The sequence below is a fragment of the Myotis myotis genome, unplaced genomic scaffold (genome assembly GCF_014108235.1).
Source record: "Myotis myotis isolate mMyoMyo1 unplaced genomic scaffold, mMyoMyo1.p scaffold_m19_p_16, whole genome shotgun sequence".
In the NCBI taxonomy this organism is placed as follows: domain Eukaryota; kingdom Metazoa; phylum Chordata; class Mammalia; order Chiroptera; family Vespertilionidae; genus Myotis; species Myotis myotis.
Genome location: NW_023416320.1, coordinates 37,404,323 through 37,422,610, shown reverse-complemented (window position 1 = coordinate 37,422,610; position 18,288 = coordinate 37,404,323). Strand labels below are relative to the sequence as shown.

The window sequence follows — 18,288 nt, the reverse complement described above, 5'->3', positions numbered from 1 at the left end:
AGAGGAAGGAAGAGGGAGAGAGAAATAGAAACATCAATGATAAGAGAATCATTGATTGGCTGCCTCCTGCATGCCCCCTACTGGGGATCGAGTCCACAACCCAGGCAAGTGTCCTGACTAGGAATCTGAGCCCTGACCTCCTGGTTCATAGGTCGCTCCTCAACCTCTGAGCCATGCTGGCCCGGCTCCCACTTCCCTTTTGATGAAACTTTCTAGATCTGTGGTTTGAGTCCCTCAGTCATGATCCGTATGTGTTCAGTAGCTAACATGACACATGAATCAGTATTAATTATCTAATAGACCCAGGGCTCTGGTTCCTTCCAGCTAGCTTGCATGTTTACAGGGTTCTTCAGATATGTCTTTGCTTCTGCTGCTTAATCCAGAGGAATTGACTGGTGGTGGAAATATCCCAGGGAGATAGGGGAAGTGGCTGAGGGAGAGTTGTTGAAAGGTGCATAGAGTATTAATTGTAAGGGCACCTGAAATGATAGTGCAAACATTAACTACTTAGTATATCCTCAGTTTCAGTGTTCATTTTTAACTTTAGTCTTTAAAAATATCAGGCTTTAAAATGTATTTTTTACTTCCTTGTGTTACACAGATTTCAGGTGAAGTTTTTCTACATATTACAGTTGGCTTACTGGTTTCATGCTTTTCCTGAGCTCTACTTCCAGAAAACCAAAAAAGTAAGCTGGGATTTTGTGATTTTAAAATTATCTGTCATTTTTTTTCCTTTCGTGTCTCTAACCTCCCTCTTACCTCAAGTCTTCCCCCATTCTTCTCCCAGCTCCCCTCTTTCCACAAAGACTAGGTATCCTTAAGTATTTATTGGGGGAGGGGGGCTTTAGTTTTTACTTAGAGGGGGATCTTTTACATTAGACATGCTAATTGCTTGTTTTTAAATTGTTACTAGTAATTTAAATAAATTAAATTTTGAAATGTAATATTAATTTCATATTATTGACATAAGGATTAATCAGATTTACCACAACTAACGGTTCTGTGTGTAATTCCCAAAGGAAAATTCAGTATTGAAACAAGTAAACCACAGTTAAATATTCACCAGTGAGGCTTTTCCTGACCTGGGTGGAGCATTCCCTTTTTAGCATGTGGGAGAGGTGTCTGTTTTATCTGGACAAATAAACTCCTGGGCGCTGCAGTTTTCTTTTTTCCAGCTTTACCCTCCATACTTCTGAAGTCAGACTTCCGTGATATTACAAAGCAACTTGATTTCCTTTATTGAACTCTTTCTCCTCTAAAATCTATGCTAGCTTCCTCTTACTTTAAACTAAAGTAGAGCTACTGACCTGTGCTCTAAGGGTCCCTCATCTGAGCTTCCCTCTCTGGTCCCTTTCATTCTGCTCTCTCCTGTGCCTTATTCCCATTAATCTCTAATTTTATAACCCCAGCACATCAGTTCTTTTTCCTGGAATACCTTTTCCCTATGGTAAGTTAATGAAGCACTTTTATTCCCTTTTGGGGGGAGAGATTATTTTAAAATTCCCATATATGAAATTGTACATGGATGAAGATAAGGATGAAGCAAGTTTGCTCATGAGTTAACAACTATTGAAGCTGGGTTATGGTTACGTGAGGATTCATTTAACCCCCTATTTTATATGTACATATGTATACATTTTCCACATTTAAAACATTTTTTCATTGTCTTTAAGAAGCTTTCCCAAATAGAAATGTAACAACCCTTCCAGTGACCAGTTTATCTCTGCCTCCTCAATCACCACAGTCACTTCTTTCTATATGTGCTACAAAGATTTCATGAGTATAGTGTTTTGATTTACTGCTGTTTTGTGTTTGTGTTTTTTTGTGTTCTATGTGGTTGTCATATTGATGTGTCTGCTACCATGAAAAAACAGCACCACATTATGTTTTTTTCTTTTATAAAGTAGAATGTTTTTTCTAGTTAAGTTGATTGTAAGGATTAGGATGATGATCCATAAAACCTTTGATATCAAATTGTCTGAAGATAAAATTTGTAGACTCCCAATTTCCAGTAGCCCTTCCATATTCAGTAAGCTCTCAGTGTGAACCATGGATGTCCTAGAGCTACGCTGTCCAAACAGTAGCCACTGGTCCCATTTAAAATGTAATAAAAACAAAATTCACTTTCTTGGTCACACGAGGCCTATCTCAGATTCCCATTAGCTGCATGTGGCTACACTGCCATTTTGTTTTTTTTGTTTTTTGTTTTTTTTTAAATATATTTTATTGATTTTTTACAGAGAGGAAGGGAGGGAGACAGAGAGTTAGAAACATCGATGAGAGAGAAACACCGATCAGCTGCCTCCTGCACATTTCCCACTGGGGAAGTGCCCGCAACCCAGGCACATGCCCTTGACCGGAATCGAACCTGGGACCCTTCAGTCCGCAGGCCGACGCTCTATCCACCGAGCCAAACCGGTTTCGGCAACACTGCCATTTTGGATAGCAGAGATGGAGAAGTTTCCATCCTTGCAGAAAGTGCTTTAGGACAGTGCTGCTGAAAAGCATAGTTTCTTGATGTCTTAGTGCCAGGGCTCAAGTATTGAAAGCTTTCTTCATATACTTGTATACCCATACCTCTGGGTTTTACTATTAATCCATATTCTATAGTTGGTCATTGATCATGTAAGTAAATAGGGATCTTTCAAAATAATTGTTCATTTTAGTTCTTATCAGTTCCTGCCAGATGGCATTTCTCCAGAAATGCAATCTAATTTTTATGGAATAATTTGCATAACTTAGAACTTAACTGAAACTATTTTTAACACCTACATATTACAGTCAAAAGTAACTGTTTCAAGTAATTAACATAATTTGAAAGTAACAGCTGTATATATGTTAAACAGTTTCTTAAAATTTACTCAGAAAATTATTTTTGGAAGAAATCTTTACTGGAAGAAACTAGCATAGTGATAGTTTTGAAACAATTCTACAGAGAAGTGAAGAAAGAACGGAACACTGTTAGCAGTTCAAGAGGTATGTTAGTCATGAATAACTCAGTTTTTCTTGAGAGTATTTTAATTACATATAATATATGTGCTTCAATATAAACAACAATCCTCCATTTTGCCTATGAAAAGATTCAAAATATAATTTCCTTTTTTAAAATATATTTTTATTCATTCCAGACAGGAAGGGAGAGGGAGAGGGAGATAGAAACATCAATGAGAGAATCATTGATTGGCTGCGTCCTGCACACCCCCTACCGGGGATTGAGCCTGAAACCTGACCAGGAATCCAACCGTGACCACCTGGTTCATAAGTTGATGCTCAAACACTGAGTCACACCAGCCAGGCCAAAATGTAATTTCTTTTTCTTTTTCTTTTCTTTTCTTTTTTTTAAATATATTTTATTGATTTTTTACAGAGAAGAAGGGAGAGGGAAGAGAGTTAGAAACATCGATGAGAGAGAGAAACATCGATCAGCTGCCTCCTGCACGCCCCCCAGTGAGGATGTGCCCGCAACCAAGGTACATGCCCTTGACCGGAATCGAACCTGGGACCCTTGAGTCCGCAGGCCGATGCTCTATCCACTGAGCCAAACCGGTTCGGCCAAAATGTAATTTCTTAGCCAAATTGAATATATGAAGTTTCAGGGAAGTATGGATGAAACAACCAAATGTTTTATTTCTGGTATTTAGTTTATTTAATTTAATTATACATACATATAATTGTGTATAATAGAAAGTATATTAAATTAGAATAATGCTTTTTTCCCCATTCCTACTTCTTGAAAATTATATTCACACTTTTCAAATGCAAACTTGTTAATATGTCATTCATCATTAGAGCCACTTTTTGAATCATCTAGGTTCATTGTTTCAAACTATACTATCTTTACTTCTGTCTTACTGATTCCTCCATTAAACCTCTATAAGCATTTAGAAATTATATTGACTAAAGATTTTTTTTTTTTAAGATGTCTTTATTGATTTCAGGAGAGGGAGAGAGAGATAGAAACATCAGTGATGAGAAAGAATCATTGATTGGCTATGTCCTGTATGCCCCACACTGGGGATCGAGCCCACAACCAAGGCATGTGCCCTTGACCGGAATTGAACATTCAGGCCGATGCTCTTTCTGTCCACTGAGCCAAACTGGCTAGGGCTTGACTAAGGTTTTTAAGGCTATTATCAGTATAGATTACTATACTGTGAGAGCTTTGGAAAGATTTAAGTATGAGATGGCTCCATCTGTGATTTAAGGAGTGAGCTTTGCCTTATGTTTTGGCATATATGTAATGCTCAGTTTAAAGTAAAGTTTGTTTTGTAGTACAGTATAGTTAAGAAAGCATTTTTTTAGAAAAATAGAAATTCACTAAAGTATATGGCAGACCTTTCTAATTAAAAGTAGTTAGAATAACAACCAAAAATGTCACTTGAAGTTATTCATAATTTTAGAATTTGGTTTGACTTAGTGTTCTATATTTATTATTTTCCTTCAAACATTAGAATCAGAATTTTAAGTCATTTCATTATTTCATTCTTATGTAAACTACATGACCATTAGCATTAAGAATATATAAACAAGCTTTTCTAACACATTTTCATTATATATTTTTCCATTCAAGTATAAAAACGTTTAACTTTTTTTTTTCTTTTCATCTTTACCCAAGGATATGTTTGTTGATTTTAGAGAGAGAGGAACATCGATCGGGTACTTTGTACTCGTCCCAACTGGGGATCAAACCCACAACCTATGTATATGCTCTGACCGGGAATCGAACCCGCAACCTTTTTGGTGTATGGGACAATAATCACCTGAGCCATCTGGCTCGGGCATAAATGTTTGTTAATCTCTCAACAAACAAATAAGTAAAGCCTCATTTCTGATTCCTGATAGGAAAAGTTTACATAAAATCATATAGCATATCATATATCAAGCATCTATATAGCATATCAAATTACATTTATAACTGAGCTGTTCTGAAGTGATTATAACAGAAGAAAGAAGTTCTCTTCTCTCCTTTGGTAAGGAGAAATATTATCAGAAGTAGAAAATCATTTGGAAAGGACCTTAAGACTGCTTATTCTCAAAGATACTTCTCTCTCCGTTGTACAAACCACTATAAACCTGGCATTATGTCCAGGAATTTTCCCTGAAAGTCCCCAAACATAGTTATGTCTATAGGACCATTAGACTGTCTTATGTTCCACCTTTAACACTTGATCTTTGTACCATTATTACTAGAGGAGAGTTTTCAAGTTCAAAACTACACTTATAAAATTTCTACTCTTTCTCAGAAGACTCGATGAAGTAACTCTACTGAAAAGACTAACATAGCCATATATATATATATACACACACACACACACACACACACACACACACACGCGGGTTTCTCCCACTATCCAAAAATAGAGTGCTCTATTTCTTTCATAAAAAGAAATGCCACAAAGCAAAGCAGCAATTACCTTGCTAATGGCTGCACAAAGTAACTCAAGATAAAGCACAGATGCTCTTAGACACAGTTCAAAGCTATGGTGGCTCCATGCTGAGATGCTGGATGTAGTTCCTGGGGAAGGAGCTTGGGGGTCTACCTGCTCTTCTCTAAGTCTCACTGCCAGACATGCTAAATGCTCTTCACTTGTGGCCATTTTTTATATAATCCTATTGGGATTTCTTTCGGTTATGAAAGCAGATGCTAATGTAGGGCTTCCATAAACTCAAAGTGGTGTAAATGAACTTTGGAAATGCCACAGGATAACTGTATAGGGAAAACTGCCAAAATTAGGAGAGTAGAAATGCAAGGTACAGGCATTTCATAAATTAGCAAGTATTTATTGGGTCCATCACTGTATTTTACAAATATTTTTCACTGCAACCCAAAATGAAAACTAGATTTTATGTCATGATTCTGTGTGTGTGTGTGTGTGTGTGTGTGTGTATAAAATCTGGAATAAAATTTTCATGAAACGATACAGTGTGCTTACTCTATACTCTAGCATTTTCTATTCTTTTTTTTTTTTTTTAATTCTTATAGGGTTGTTTTTTAATCATTTGTTCTTTTTTAAAAATGTTTTTTATTGATTTCAGAGAGGAAGAGCGAGGGAGAGAGAGAAACATCAATGATGAGAGAGAATCATTGATCAGCTGCCTCCTGCACATCCCCCTCTGGGGATCGAGCCTGCAACCCGGGCATGCGCCCTTGACCGGAGTTGAGCCCGGGACCCTTCAGTCCACAGGCCAACGCTCTATCCACTGAGCCAAACCAGCTAGGGCTCCATTTCATATTTTAGAAGAGGTTAGTGTGACTCCCTAAATTGATTTTATGATCCACTAGTATGTCTTACATTTTTTATTTATTTATTTTATATTTTTATTGATTTCAGAGAAGAAGGGAGAGGGAGAGAGAGTTGGAAACATCAATGATGAGATAATCATTGATCGGCTACCTTCTGCATGCCCCCACTTGAACCAAGCATACAACTTGGGCATGTGTCCTTGACTGGAATTGAACCTGGGACCCTTCAGTCCTCAGGCTGGCATTCTGTCCACTGAGCCAGACCGGCTAGGGCTTGACTTACATTTTTAAAAAACACTGTTTCTAAGATAACTAGACTTCTAGGACTATGGGAGAATAAAAGAGAAGCAGAATTCAATGTGGATATGTGGCTTAGAGGGTTATTAACAAAAGAAGGAAGAATAAACAATTAGATAGTATCCTAAGTGAGAAGATAAAATTTTAACTTTTGGTTTTAGTGACTATAACTGATAGTGAAAGGAATGAAAAGCATGACCTAAAAAATGTAAATACTGTTTTAGGTAAAACAAAAGCCTCTCTACCTCTAACCATAGCAATTTTAATATTAGAAGGACATTATCATGGGTATTAATAGTGTGTCATCTAATAAATGTTTATTATCAAAAGAACTATAGATCTTAGCATGCAAGGGATTTTGAATTCATCTGACTCAGGCAAACCCAAGTACTAGTCACACGTTACAGATGAGGTAGCTGAAGCCAAACGAAATTAAATGACTTGCTAAATTATGCTGCTGATTGGGACGAGCAGTTGGGGTAGGGTGCAAGTGGCAGAATACCCTCAGGTCCTCTCTGATAGTCCATTTCTCACCCTACCACAGTGCTCCTAAGGAACAGAAATATGTCAGCACGTTTCACCTACAATGCAGTTTTCTGTTTACAGGAGGATATTCCTCGGCAGCTTGTCTACATAGGTCTGTACCTCTTTCACATTGCCGGAGCTTATCTTTTGAAGTAAGTTAGGATTTTTCTTGGGTGTGTATCGTATGCTAATCTGTCTTAGTTGATAAGTAACCTTTACATTTTAAATTTGTTCTTTTAACAGCTTGAATCATCTAGGACTTGTTCTTTTGGTGCCACATTATTTTGTGGAATTTCTTTTCCACATTTCCCGCCTGTTTTATTTCACTGATGAAAAGTATCAGAAAGGGTAAGTTGGTTAGCCATTCTGTTTCTGTTGTAATTAAAGCCAGTGCCTATGTTGCCAAGGCCCATCCTGTGGGCAGCTATATTACTTTATACGTTGTTAGTAGCAGCTTTAAATAAAATGAAACTCAGGTGGGTATTTTCTCTAAATGGAGTCTTTTTTTAGCTGGAGAGATATTATGTGGGAACTTGTAATCCTGAAGGCTTTTTGAGTATACTTTTCTAACTTCTCCAATCTTGCTTAATGCATGTTTTTCTTTTGGACGAGGTATTATAAGAAAGTGAACTTTCAGAAGAAAATGAAATAATAGATTATATAACCTTAAAAATATGAAAATATTTTGATGGGAAAATTGAATTGAAAAGAGAATTGAAGCGGTATTGTAAAGAGTGTAAAGTCTTTAAAAAAAAAAAAAAAGTAGAACTAGGACTCTTAAATGAGAATTGGGGTCCTAACTTACAACACAGCTTTTGTTGTGTTTTCTCCACCAGTTTTCAAAATTACTATATATACCAGGAGTTGTGAAGGTCATTCTATGGAGTAAAAAGAGGATTAGCCAAACAAAAAATAAAACATTTCTTTACTGGACCTCCTAGAACCTTAAATATGCTAATGTGTACCTCTGAGAGTGTGATATGCAGTGTACCTCTGAGAGTGTGATATGCAGCATCTTCCAAATATTTTACTTGCAGAATTATTTTTGCAGGAGAATAACAAATGTTGTTTTAATATGCATTTACTTAATAGAGTCTGATTCCTACTAGAATATTTTCTTATTGTTGAAATTTTATGAATTTGACTTATGACATTTTTCTTCCAGCTTTTCTCTGTGGGCAGTTCTGTTTGTTTTGGGAAGACTTCTGACTTTAATTCTTTCAGTACTCACTGTTGGCTTTGGCCTTGCAAGAGCAGAGAACCAGAAGCTGGATTTCAGTACTGGAAACTTCAACGTGCTGGGCGTAAGGTACAGTCCATTTAAGATCTTTCTCACTTTGTACAGCTGTATAGTATGTATTAGCAGTTTATGCCATGAAATACCTAAAAAATATGGAGGTTAGGGAAAATACTCATTTCATTTCATACCTGCTTTATATGTCTAAATTTAAATGCCAAACCATTTATTTAACTTCTGGGATTAATTATTAATGGAATAATTACTTGGGAATTCAGCACTAAATTAATACTATCAAAACAAGATAGACCACTTTTTTAAGTAGCATTGTTTTGATGCACTCTGATATTTTGTTTATTTTTTCATATTCTCAGAATTGCTGTTCTGGCATCGATTTGCATTACCCAAGCATTCATGATGTGGAAGTTCATTAATTTTCAGCTTCGCAGGTGGAGAGAACATTCTACTTTTCAGGCACCAACTGTGAAGAAGAAGCCAACAGTGACAAAGGGCAGATCTAGAAAAGGAACAGGTTTGTATTCAGTAAGCAATGAAAGACCTGGAGTAGAAAACACTAAAAAAAAAAATGTTTTGGCGCTTATTTATAATGTTACTAAGATTTAAAATCCTATAGAGAAAATTGTATTCTACTTTTAAGCAAAATTAGAGGCAAGGTAGTCTTGCCCCATTCTACAGTTTGGTGGTTTCCTAGGGTCAGTTATTTCCCTCAAAAGCTGTCGACTCAGAAGCTTTCCCCACTTGATTATTCCAAACTACTATAAGCCAGTGTATTAGTATATGGGTAGTTTCAGTGATAGTTTGTGCTTTCAAGCATCTTACTCATACTAAAAAACAAAACCTCTTTACAGCTCTTTCCCATCTGCCCTTGCGTTCCAAGTGGAATAGTTTGTGTGTGTGTGTGTCTTATTTAATAACATCTAATTGCTTGATCTTGTTTGTTCTGGACATTTCATATAAATGGAATCATACAATATGTGATCTGTTGTAACTGGTTTCTTTAAGTTAGTATGTTTTTAAGGTTCATTCATGTTTTAGCATGTACTGCTGCTACTCATTGATTTTTATGGCCAAATATTCCATTGTATGGATATCCAGTGTTTATTAATTGATGAATATCTGGGTTGTTCCCACTTTTTGGCTGTTATGAGTAATGCAGTAAACATTTGTGTACATGTTGTTGTCTGATGACCTGTTTTTCATTCTCTTGGGTATATACCTATGAGTATAATTGCTAGGTCATATGGTAAATACAGATTTACCATTTGGGGGGCCTGCTAAAACTGTTTTTCAAAGTGGCTGCACCATTTTATAATCATTGTTTTGTATATCCACTTTGTATTGAAAAGACTAATCTATTGAATTGTCTTGATGCTCTTGTTGAAAATCAGTTGATTTTAAAAGTAAGAATTTATTTCTGGATTCTCAGTTCTATTTTCCTTAATCTCTATACCTAGTCTTATGCCAGTACCCACACTGTGTGAATTACTGTAGCTTTATAGTAAGTTTTGAAATTAGGAAATGTGAGTCATCCACTTTTATTCTTTTTTATGTTATTCTGTTTTATGTTTTTTATGTTCATATTTGTTATTTTAAAATACTTTGTTATTTTTTTATGTTCTTTGCATTTCCATATGAATTTTATGATCACCTTGTCAATTTCTGCAAACAAGCTCACTGAGCTTTTGATGTGGACTACCTTGTATCTGTAGAATGCCTTGGATGAACCAAATATCTTTCCATTTGGGGTGGGAGGGATCTTTGATTTCTTTCAGCTAAATTTTAGTTCTTGTTGTTTGTCTTGTGCTTCTGTTAAATTTATTCTTAGCATTTTATTCTTTTTTTATGCTATTGCAAATAGAACTATCTTTTTAATATCAGTCTTGGATTTTTCATAGCCAGTATGTAGAAGTACAGTTGATTTTTGCATATTGATCTTATATCCTGCAACATTGCTGAACTTATTAGATTATTTTATTATGTTAGTAGTTTTTGCATTTTTAGTTTACAGGATCATGTCATCTATAAATAGAGGATGTTTTACTACTTCTTGTCCAATCTGGATGCATTTTATTTCATTTTTTCACCAAATACCCTGGCTAGAACCTCAAGAAAATTTTTAAATAGAAGTGGCAAGAGCAGACAGACTTCCTCCCCTTGTTTTTCATCTTAGGGGGAATGCATCCAGTCTTTTACCATTAAGTATGTTACCTGTGGGTTTTTTCTAAATGGTCTTTATCAGGTTGAGAAAATTCCCTTCTGTGCGATTATATTTTTTATTATGAAAGGCTTTTAAATTTTGTCACTTGCATTTTCTTCATCTACTGGGATAATCAAATGGGTTTTGTCTTTTATTCTATTGATATCATAGCTTATATTAATTGATTTTTTAATGTTCAGTCAACAGTGCATTCCTGGGATAAATCTCACTTGGTCATGGTATATAATACTCTTAAGATGTTGCTTGATTTGGTTTTCTATTTTTTTAGCATTTTCACATTTATATTCATAAAGGATAATGATGTGTATTTTTTAATGTATTAATTATCAAATATAAATCCAATCTTGCATTCCTGGCATAAACCCAAGTTGATGATGATAACATCATTTTTGCTAGATTGATTTCTTTTAATATTTTATTAGGATTTTTATATTTGTGTTCATGTAAAAGATTGGCCTGTAATTCTCTCCTTTTTTTCTTCTGGTAAAATAGTCTTGTTAGATTTTGGTATCAGGGTTACCCTAGCTTTACAGAAAATCTTGGGCAATTTGTCCTTTGTGTAACATCAGCATTATTTTTGAATGTTTGGAAGGATTCACCAGTAAAGCTGTCTAATCGAGAGTGATCTTTATTTTTTGTGTTTTTACTTTTTTATTGAATTTATTGAGGTGACTTTGGTTAGTAAAATTACATGGGTTTCAGTGTGCAGTTCTATACCACATCATCTATATATTGTATTGTGTGTTCACTACCCCAAGTCATGTCTCCTTCCATTACCTAGAGTGTTGTTGTTTTTTCAGAGGGAGAAATAGAAACATATACATATATATATATATATATATACATATATACATATATATGTGTATATATGTATATATATATGTATGTATATAATATGGCTAATATGCAAATTGTCCCCGCGGGGATTTGACCGGGAGCTCGATTGCTCACTATGATGTGCACTGACCACCAGGGGGTGGCACAGAACGAAGAAGGCCCCAGTCGGCAGCCGGAAGGCCCCGATTGGCCCTTATCACTGGCCAGGCCTAGGGACCCTACCCGTGCACGAATTTCGTGCACCGGACCTCTAGTCAGTGATGAAAGTGAATCATTGATTGGCTGCCTCCTGCACACCCTTGTGGGGAATCAAGCCCGCAACCCAGGCATGTGCTCTGACCAGGAATCGAACCATGACCTCCTGGTTCATAGATCGACAATCAACCACTGAGCCAAGCAGGCCAGGCCATGATACACTCTTAAACATAAGCAATCCTAAATGCCAACTTTTAGTATGTTATAAGGAAACATAATCCCAAGAACTTTATCTGCTATCAAATGTGAAAGGGTTTTTATTTCTACCAAAAGCACTGCTCTACAGACTACTTAAAAATTCTTATAATTGTTTTTTAGAGTTAATCTTTAGTCACTTTTTTCTGCTTTCAATAGTAGTTACTTTTTTTTTATTATTGAGATCTAATAACATTATAGTTACTTTCCCTTTAATTTGCTTCTTTGAATTCAGTGTTTAAATCAGGTTTTATGATGGGTTAAATGCTAGTAAAGATTACGCACTGGTGAATATGTTTTATCTAAGGGCATCAAAGTATATATTGGATTTTAAATTTTCTTCTCTGAAGGTACCTTTATGTATAAAGATACTTGTGTTTCTTCATGAAAGAGGGTAACACTGATTCTTTTTTCTTTTTAGAAAATGGTGTAAATGGAACAGTAACTTCAAATGGAGCAGACTCTCCTCGTAATAGAAAAGAGAAATCTTCATAATGAATTATAATCCAATTGATTAATGTCCCCAAAGAAATCTCCTTTGTACTATATCTTTCAGCACTAGAGATTTTTTTTTCCTATTCTTAAAAATGCAGTTTGTGCTCTTTGATTCTCGCTATTGTACTGTTTCATGTATTTTTAAAGGGCAATTGAGGGGAGGATAATTACTATGAGTGAGAAAAATATCTTAGCTTAGACTAAGCTACTTGCCTTTAATATAGTTTAGGGACCACCACCATATTTTACTTTATTTTTTATCTTTGAACATTTTCTAATGATTTGGAGAGATAACTATTTGCAAAAATTCTACATATCAATGATACAGTTTCTTGGTCTCACTGATTTTTTATATTAGCAAGATGGCCTCTTCTAGCCAGGTCATATTTTTTAAGTTATCTTTCAGAGTAAAATGGAAATAATATAAAGTTGGATGTCAAACTTTAATATGTTTTCAGTGTTCTCTAATTTTTAGGAATTTTTGTAGCCTTTACACCAGGGAAAAAAAGATTTGTAAATTCGCCAAAATAATAGTGTGCTTTATTTTTTAGGTAGTGGTTGTTAGTGTTACATCCCTTTCTTTTTTTTAAGGAAAAAACATACTATTGGTTACAGTGTGGAGATTTTTGCCATATTTGTTGAATCAAAATATCTTCTATTAACATAAAAGTACTTGTGAAGTAAAATCTTTCTTGTGCATTTTCAACACTTGTAAATGGGAAATCAGAAAATTAAATATTTACTACAAAGAAGAAAATCTGACATAGCCCTTTTTGATATGTTTATTAATAATGATTCTTAATGGGGCTTGTCATAAGTTCAATATGCACAGCATCTTAAAAGAACATGTTTAACCTGCAGACCCTTTCTAAAAATAATGCCTATTTGATTTATATCTATAAAAAGAATGTCAGGTAATTTTATTTGGAAAACATTTAATACACTAACCTTAAAAAAATTGAAGATTCAGGTGGATAAATAGTCTTAAAAGGAAATAGTGCTTTATGTTACAACTATAGCTTTGGTCCCATCTTTAATTGAGAAGCATTTATCTGTATAAAACATATTTTTGGATAAAAAAAGATATATATTTGTATCTCTACAGAAAGTCTCTAAAAAACATTTGAGTAAAATCTTTGGTTCTCTTTTCTATAATTATCCTTTAAAATCCTTAGAGTATTTGCATTTTTGTGTCTTTACGTACATGCATTGCTCCTTTCTGTGTTCATGTCTTGTTCCCCACTTCTCGCTTTTGTCACCAGCTCATCTTTGTGCCGTTTAGAGTGTAGAAGGTGCAGGCTATTGGGTCTGCAGGTAAGAAGTTGCCATGCTGCTAGGAAGTCGTGCTTTCTGTTTCCAGCTGTTTACCTACTTCCTAGGAAAAGTAGTAGCTCTCTGTAGCATCATGGAGTTTGGAACCAAATTTTTGCCATTAAAAACTGGCATTATATTGAACCATTCATTGAGAAATCAATCAAAATAAAAAATTTTTACTTTTACAACCTATATCCTGGATGTTTTCTTCATTGTTAACAAGTTTTCATGCTATTTTAGAATATAAACTTTTTAAAATGTACCACGTTTACAGAATGCACTCTTGATAAACATTTAGAAGACCCTTTCCCCAAAAAATGTTCTATAAAACATGATTAGAGGCTACTGTGGGGGGAAATGCTTCATGACCAAACAAATTAAGGGATTAATTACTGGGTTAAATAAACTTTCGGTATTTCTTTACTACAGGACTGTTCAGTCCTTTATATGCAGGTGTGTTTTCTGATGCGCCAAGAACGGTGGCAATAGATATAAAATGCAGTTTTCCAATTCATTTAATTGTGGAAACTTCTTTCCATGGAATTACTTATAGCATTTGTGTTTTACAGCATATGCTGTGAGTTTAGGGCAGGGGTCCTCAAACTTTTTAAACGGGGGGCCAGTTCACTGTCCCTCAGACAGTTGGAGGGCCGGACTATAGTTTAAAAAAAAACTATGAACAAATTCCTATGCACACTGCACATATCTTATTTTGAAGTTAAAAAAAAAACAAAACGGGAACAAATACAATATTTGTATTTGCATGTGGCCCGCGGGCTGTAGTTTGAGGATCCCTAGTTTAGGGGAAGAAAAAAAAAAGCTCTTGATTCATAGTTAAAACTTTACAAGACACTAAAATACACAAGTGTAACTGTAAATCATACTTCTTCACCCAAATGCTCTGAGCAAAGTCTGTCTTTCCTGGTCTCCAGACCCAGCAGAGGCTGCCACTGTCACCTGACCTCAGGGCAAACGTTAAAACCTGGTGGGAAACATTAGGGTTGCACTCTGAACCCGGACAGCTGTCCTAGACTCATTGAGTGACCTTTTTGCCTGCATTTTAGAATACAGCTGAGTGTGACATATAAATTAACTGCATTCACTAAAATTAAGTACTCCACCACAGTCCATAAATTCAGAACTAATCCTGGAGCAAAGCTTGTGTAGATGAGGAAAGGGGAGATATTTTGCAAAGATGTTGTTAGCAATAGTCAAACTACACCCTCTATCTCCAAGGTGTTGCCAAATGTTCTCACTGGAAACTAGGACTGCTCCCCTGGACGGGTAGCTCAGTTGCTTGGAGAATCATCTACATACGCCAAGGTTGTGGGTTTGATCCCTAGTCAGGACACGTGCAAGAATCAACCAATGGATGCATAAATTAAGTGGAACAAAAAAATCAATGTTTCCCTCTCTCCCTTCTCTCTGAAATCAATTTTAAAACAACTAGTATTGCTACTTGTCTACCTATGGATAATAATAGAAACTTTTCAAGAAGTGAAGATATTGATCACCTGTTTGCATTTTTTAAGAGTGGCTTTGAAAGTAACTGGAAAAAAATTCTAGGTAATAATGTTTTCCCCCCAAAGTCCACCCTGGGTGTGATAGGTGATTCAGTTAAGAGTCATTATAAAACCAACACAGGACAGAGTTGGGAATTTCAAAGTAGACATTAGCAAGTGTCAGGAGGAAGAATTAGGCTAGTAGTCCAGAGCTGGAAGGGAGAGCATGGGTTTGGACTGAGTCTCTAGGTGCTTTGGAAGCGCTGGGTATACAGCCCAGTCCACTAGGATGAAATGAGGGGCAGCAGGTCAATACTGGGACTTTGTTAATCTGGTACTGAACACTTTTTAAAAGCTATTAGCCATTTACAGAAGGTAACACACCTCCATAGTTCAGCTCTACCTAATGAAGACAGCAGGGCCCAATAACTAAAGTACACACGGGCCTGCATTTACCGAAGCATGATGTGCTTTACACAACGCAGCCCTAGGAATCTATGCCCTGCATTGCTTTATCCAATACCATATGGAAAAAGGCTAGGCCAGTTTGCCTAACCTGGCTATTTATTAAAAAGGGTTGTTATGTGTTTGTTTAAGGCTGAAATCAAACATTTGGGGTATCCTGAAAAGAAGATCAGAAAAAATCCAGAGGCTTAGGTCTAATTCATGACTATTAGTAACTTAACAGACCTTAAGTTGACTGAAGGGGGGAAAAAACACAACCTATTTTGAAGATCCAAACTTCAGCCAATTCAGGTGATAAATAATGTTGATTTCAATTAATATGAATAGGTACACAGACTAGCAGACCAGAGTTCAAATCCTGATTCCCATTAATCGGCTCTGTGTAATCCAATGTCTGTGCCTCAGTTTCCTGAGAAAAGTATTAGCACCTATCCCACAAAATAGTTCTGAGAACTGAGAAATCGCACCTAGAATTAAAAGTTATCTCATAAGGTTGTGGCAGATAGCACAGGGAATGGCTAATGGTATTACGTCATTTTAGTTGCTGCTTTTCTCTCTAAGACTCCATATGGAAGGTTTTTGAGCACTCACGCTCTCTGATGCAAGCACCGTGCTCTGTGGGAACTTCCCTGGAGCAGGTGGACCATAAAGTAGTAGGAGATGGTCAAGCCAACATTACTGCCATTTAATCATTGGAATGTTCAGCCCCACAGAAGTTCACAAATCGAACGTCCAAGTCTGAACTGAATCATTTACACTTGAAAAAAAGAAAGTGGTATGTTTAGTTCCTAAAGGACAATAGTTTAAAAATTAGATACCTATGACTTAGGAAACTAGAGTTTCATTTAGATGGTGTATACAACTTCTAGAGAATTTTTAGCTGTTTAGAGTTGCCTTACCTTCTATAATGGGAAGAATCAAACTCCATCAAGGAAATGGGAATATTTACCAGGGACAGGAAAATGGTGTATTATAAGATAATATTTATCAAGAAATTCGAACCGATCTCATAAAATGTTCTAGAAAGTACAATTCTGCAAGTGGACTGGAAGGCCTGATGTGACAGTGTGTGTGGAACATATGCCTAAGTGGGATAATGCATGAAACACTGACATCTGAAGGCTAAGATTGTTACTCATTTGTATACTTGCTGATTGACTTCTGGATGAACCCTGTTATTCCTCTATCAAATGTGAAAACCTATAATAAAGTTCTTTATGAGAACAATTAGAGATTAACTTTTCAAAAGAGCAGTTTTACCAAACTAGGTTATTAGTGATCTCTCCTGACCAATTAGAATAGTCCTTTTCTATTTCTTGCTCATTTCATTCACAATAAAAAAAACTACAAGACACAAATTATTTGTAACTTAGATTAGAAGGGGAAAATTTCTAGACTGTATATACTAAGTATATGAAAAATGAAAAATCAAGTGTGGTTGTTAAAATGTGAATTCAGTGTTGTAGATTGAGGCCTAGAGAATTACCGGGAATATGTTAGAAGTCTGGTGATTTACCTAAATCCTAATACACATAGGAAACTTCGAAAAATTCAAAAGAAAATATGCAAGGCTTGGTTCAACTGTATCTTCAAAGAGAACTTCCATAACTGCACTATTATTCTCACTGAATAGAAAGCCCCAGTTCAAACCTAGAAGTCATTTCTCTGTGGGTATTAGGGGATGGTGGGTCAACTCTGTCTCAAAGCAGAAACAGTGGTACAGAGAAATAAGATCAGGGGATAACCATTTAGCAAAAAACAAATCTGTTTCTGAAGAGAAATACTCTGCAGCAATTTCCACTGAAATTATAAAACATCTCTAAATGCTGATCATTATACAGAAAGCTCAGGCTCATTCTATTATATAGCATCTTAATTGTGCACAGCCTGTGGTTTTAGGGTTTTTGTTGTTCCTAATGATCACTAAAACAGAATAAAGAATTTAAAAAGCAAAGCCATCTTGCGGAATGTAGCTTCAGGTTTAAGTAATCACTGCTCTCTCTCCTATTTTGCTGTATTTTGATGAGCGCCAACATTCTAATTGCAGTCCAGCATCTCTTGTTTGGCAGGCAGTGCCAATCACCCCCCATTATGCCTCCATGTGGGTAAGTGCTGGTTAGGGGCTACAGCAATCACCACCCTCATTTTCCGCTCATGCTCCTTCCACGTCAGCGCTCTAGTCTCCAGAAGTAAGAGCAGCTGTACTCGCTGTACTCATTAACCCAGCCGTCCTTGACATTTGTTTCTTTTTTTTTTTAACCTAATGTCACAAATCTACTAAAGGAAGCACTTTTGACTTGTGATTATTTTCCTTGATTATTTCAGCTGTTTCCTTATGCAGGGTCTGAAATTCTATCTAAAATAGTACTCCCACAAGCCCTAGCCGAGTCGCTCAGTTTGTTAGAGCGTCATTCCATGCGCCAACATTGGGGGCGCGATCCCCCGTCAGTGCACATACAAGAACCAGCCAGTGAATGCATGAGTAAGTGGAGCAACATATCGATATGAAGACAAGTAACATGTACAAAAACTTACCAATTGTAAATGCTATCCAGGGCAAAGGGAGAGGAGGCGAGTCCTCCATGAGAAATTGGCCTGTAAGCCGAGAAGGTCAGGCTGAATAGCACTGAGACCGAAAGCTGAGGGAGGGTTGTCAGAACAGCCCACCCAGGACAAAGGTGAC

The 18,288-nt window shown here is 36.1% G+C and overlaps 1 protein-coding gene across 2 annotated transcripts in view; it reads left to right on the top strand.

Annotated features, from left to right (window-relative positions):
• Positions 1-13,830, top strand: part of TRAM1 (translocation associated membrane protein 1) — a 28,183-nt gene extending 14,353 nt beyond the window's left edge. For both annotated transcript variants that reach the window (XM_036338505.1, XM_036338504.1), the window contains exons 6-11: positions 602-686; positions 7,148-7,218; positions 7,310-7,414; positions 8,232-8,375; positions 8,678-8,835; positions 12,251-13,830. In XM_036338505.1, the coding sequence (XP_036194398.1) occupies positions 602-686; positions 7,148-7,218; positions 7,310-7,414; positions 8,232-8,375; positions 8,678-8,835; positions 12,251-12,324 (637 nt within the window). In that variant the 3' untranslated portion in view covers positions 12,325-13,830. The remainder of the gene's footprint in view (positions 1-601; positions 687-7,147; positions 7,219-7,309; positions 7,415-8,231; positions 8,376-8,677; positions 8,836-12,250) is intronic.
• The last annotated feature ends 4,458 nt before the right edge of the window (positions 13,831-18,288 follow it).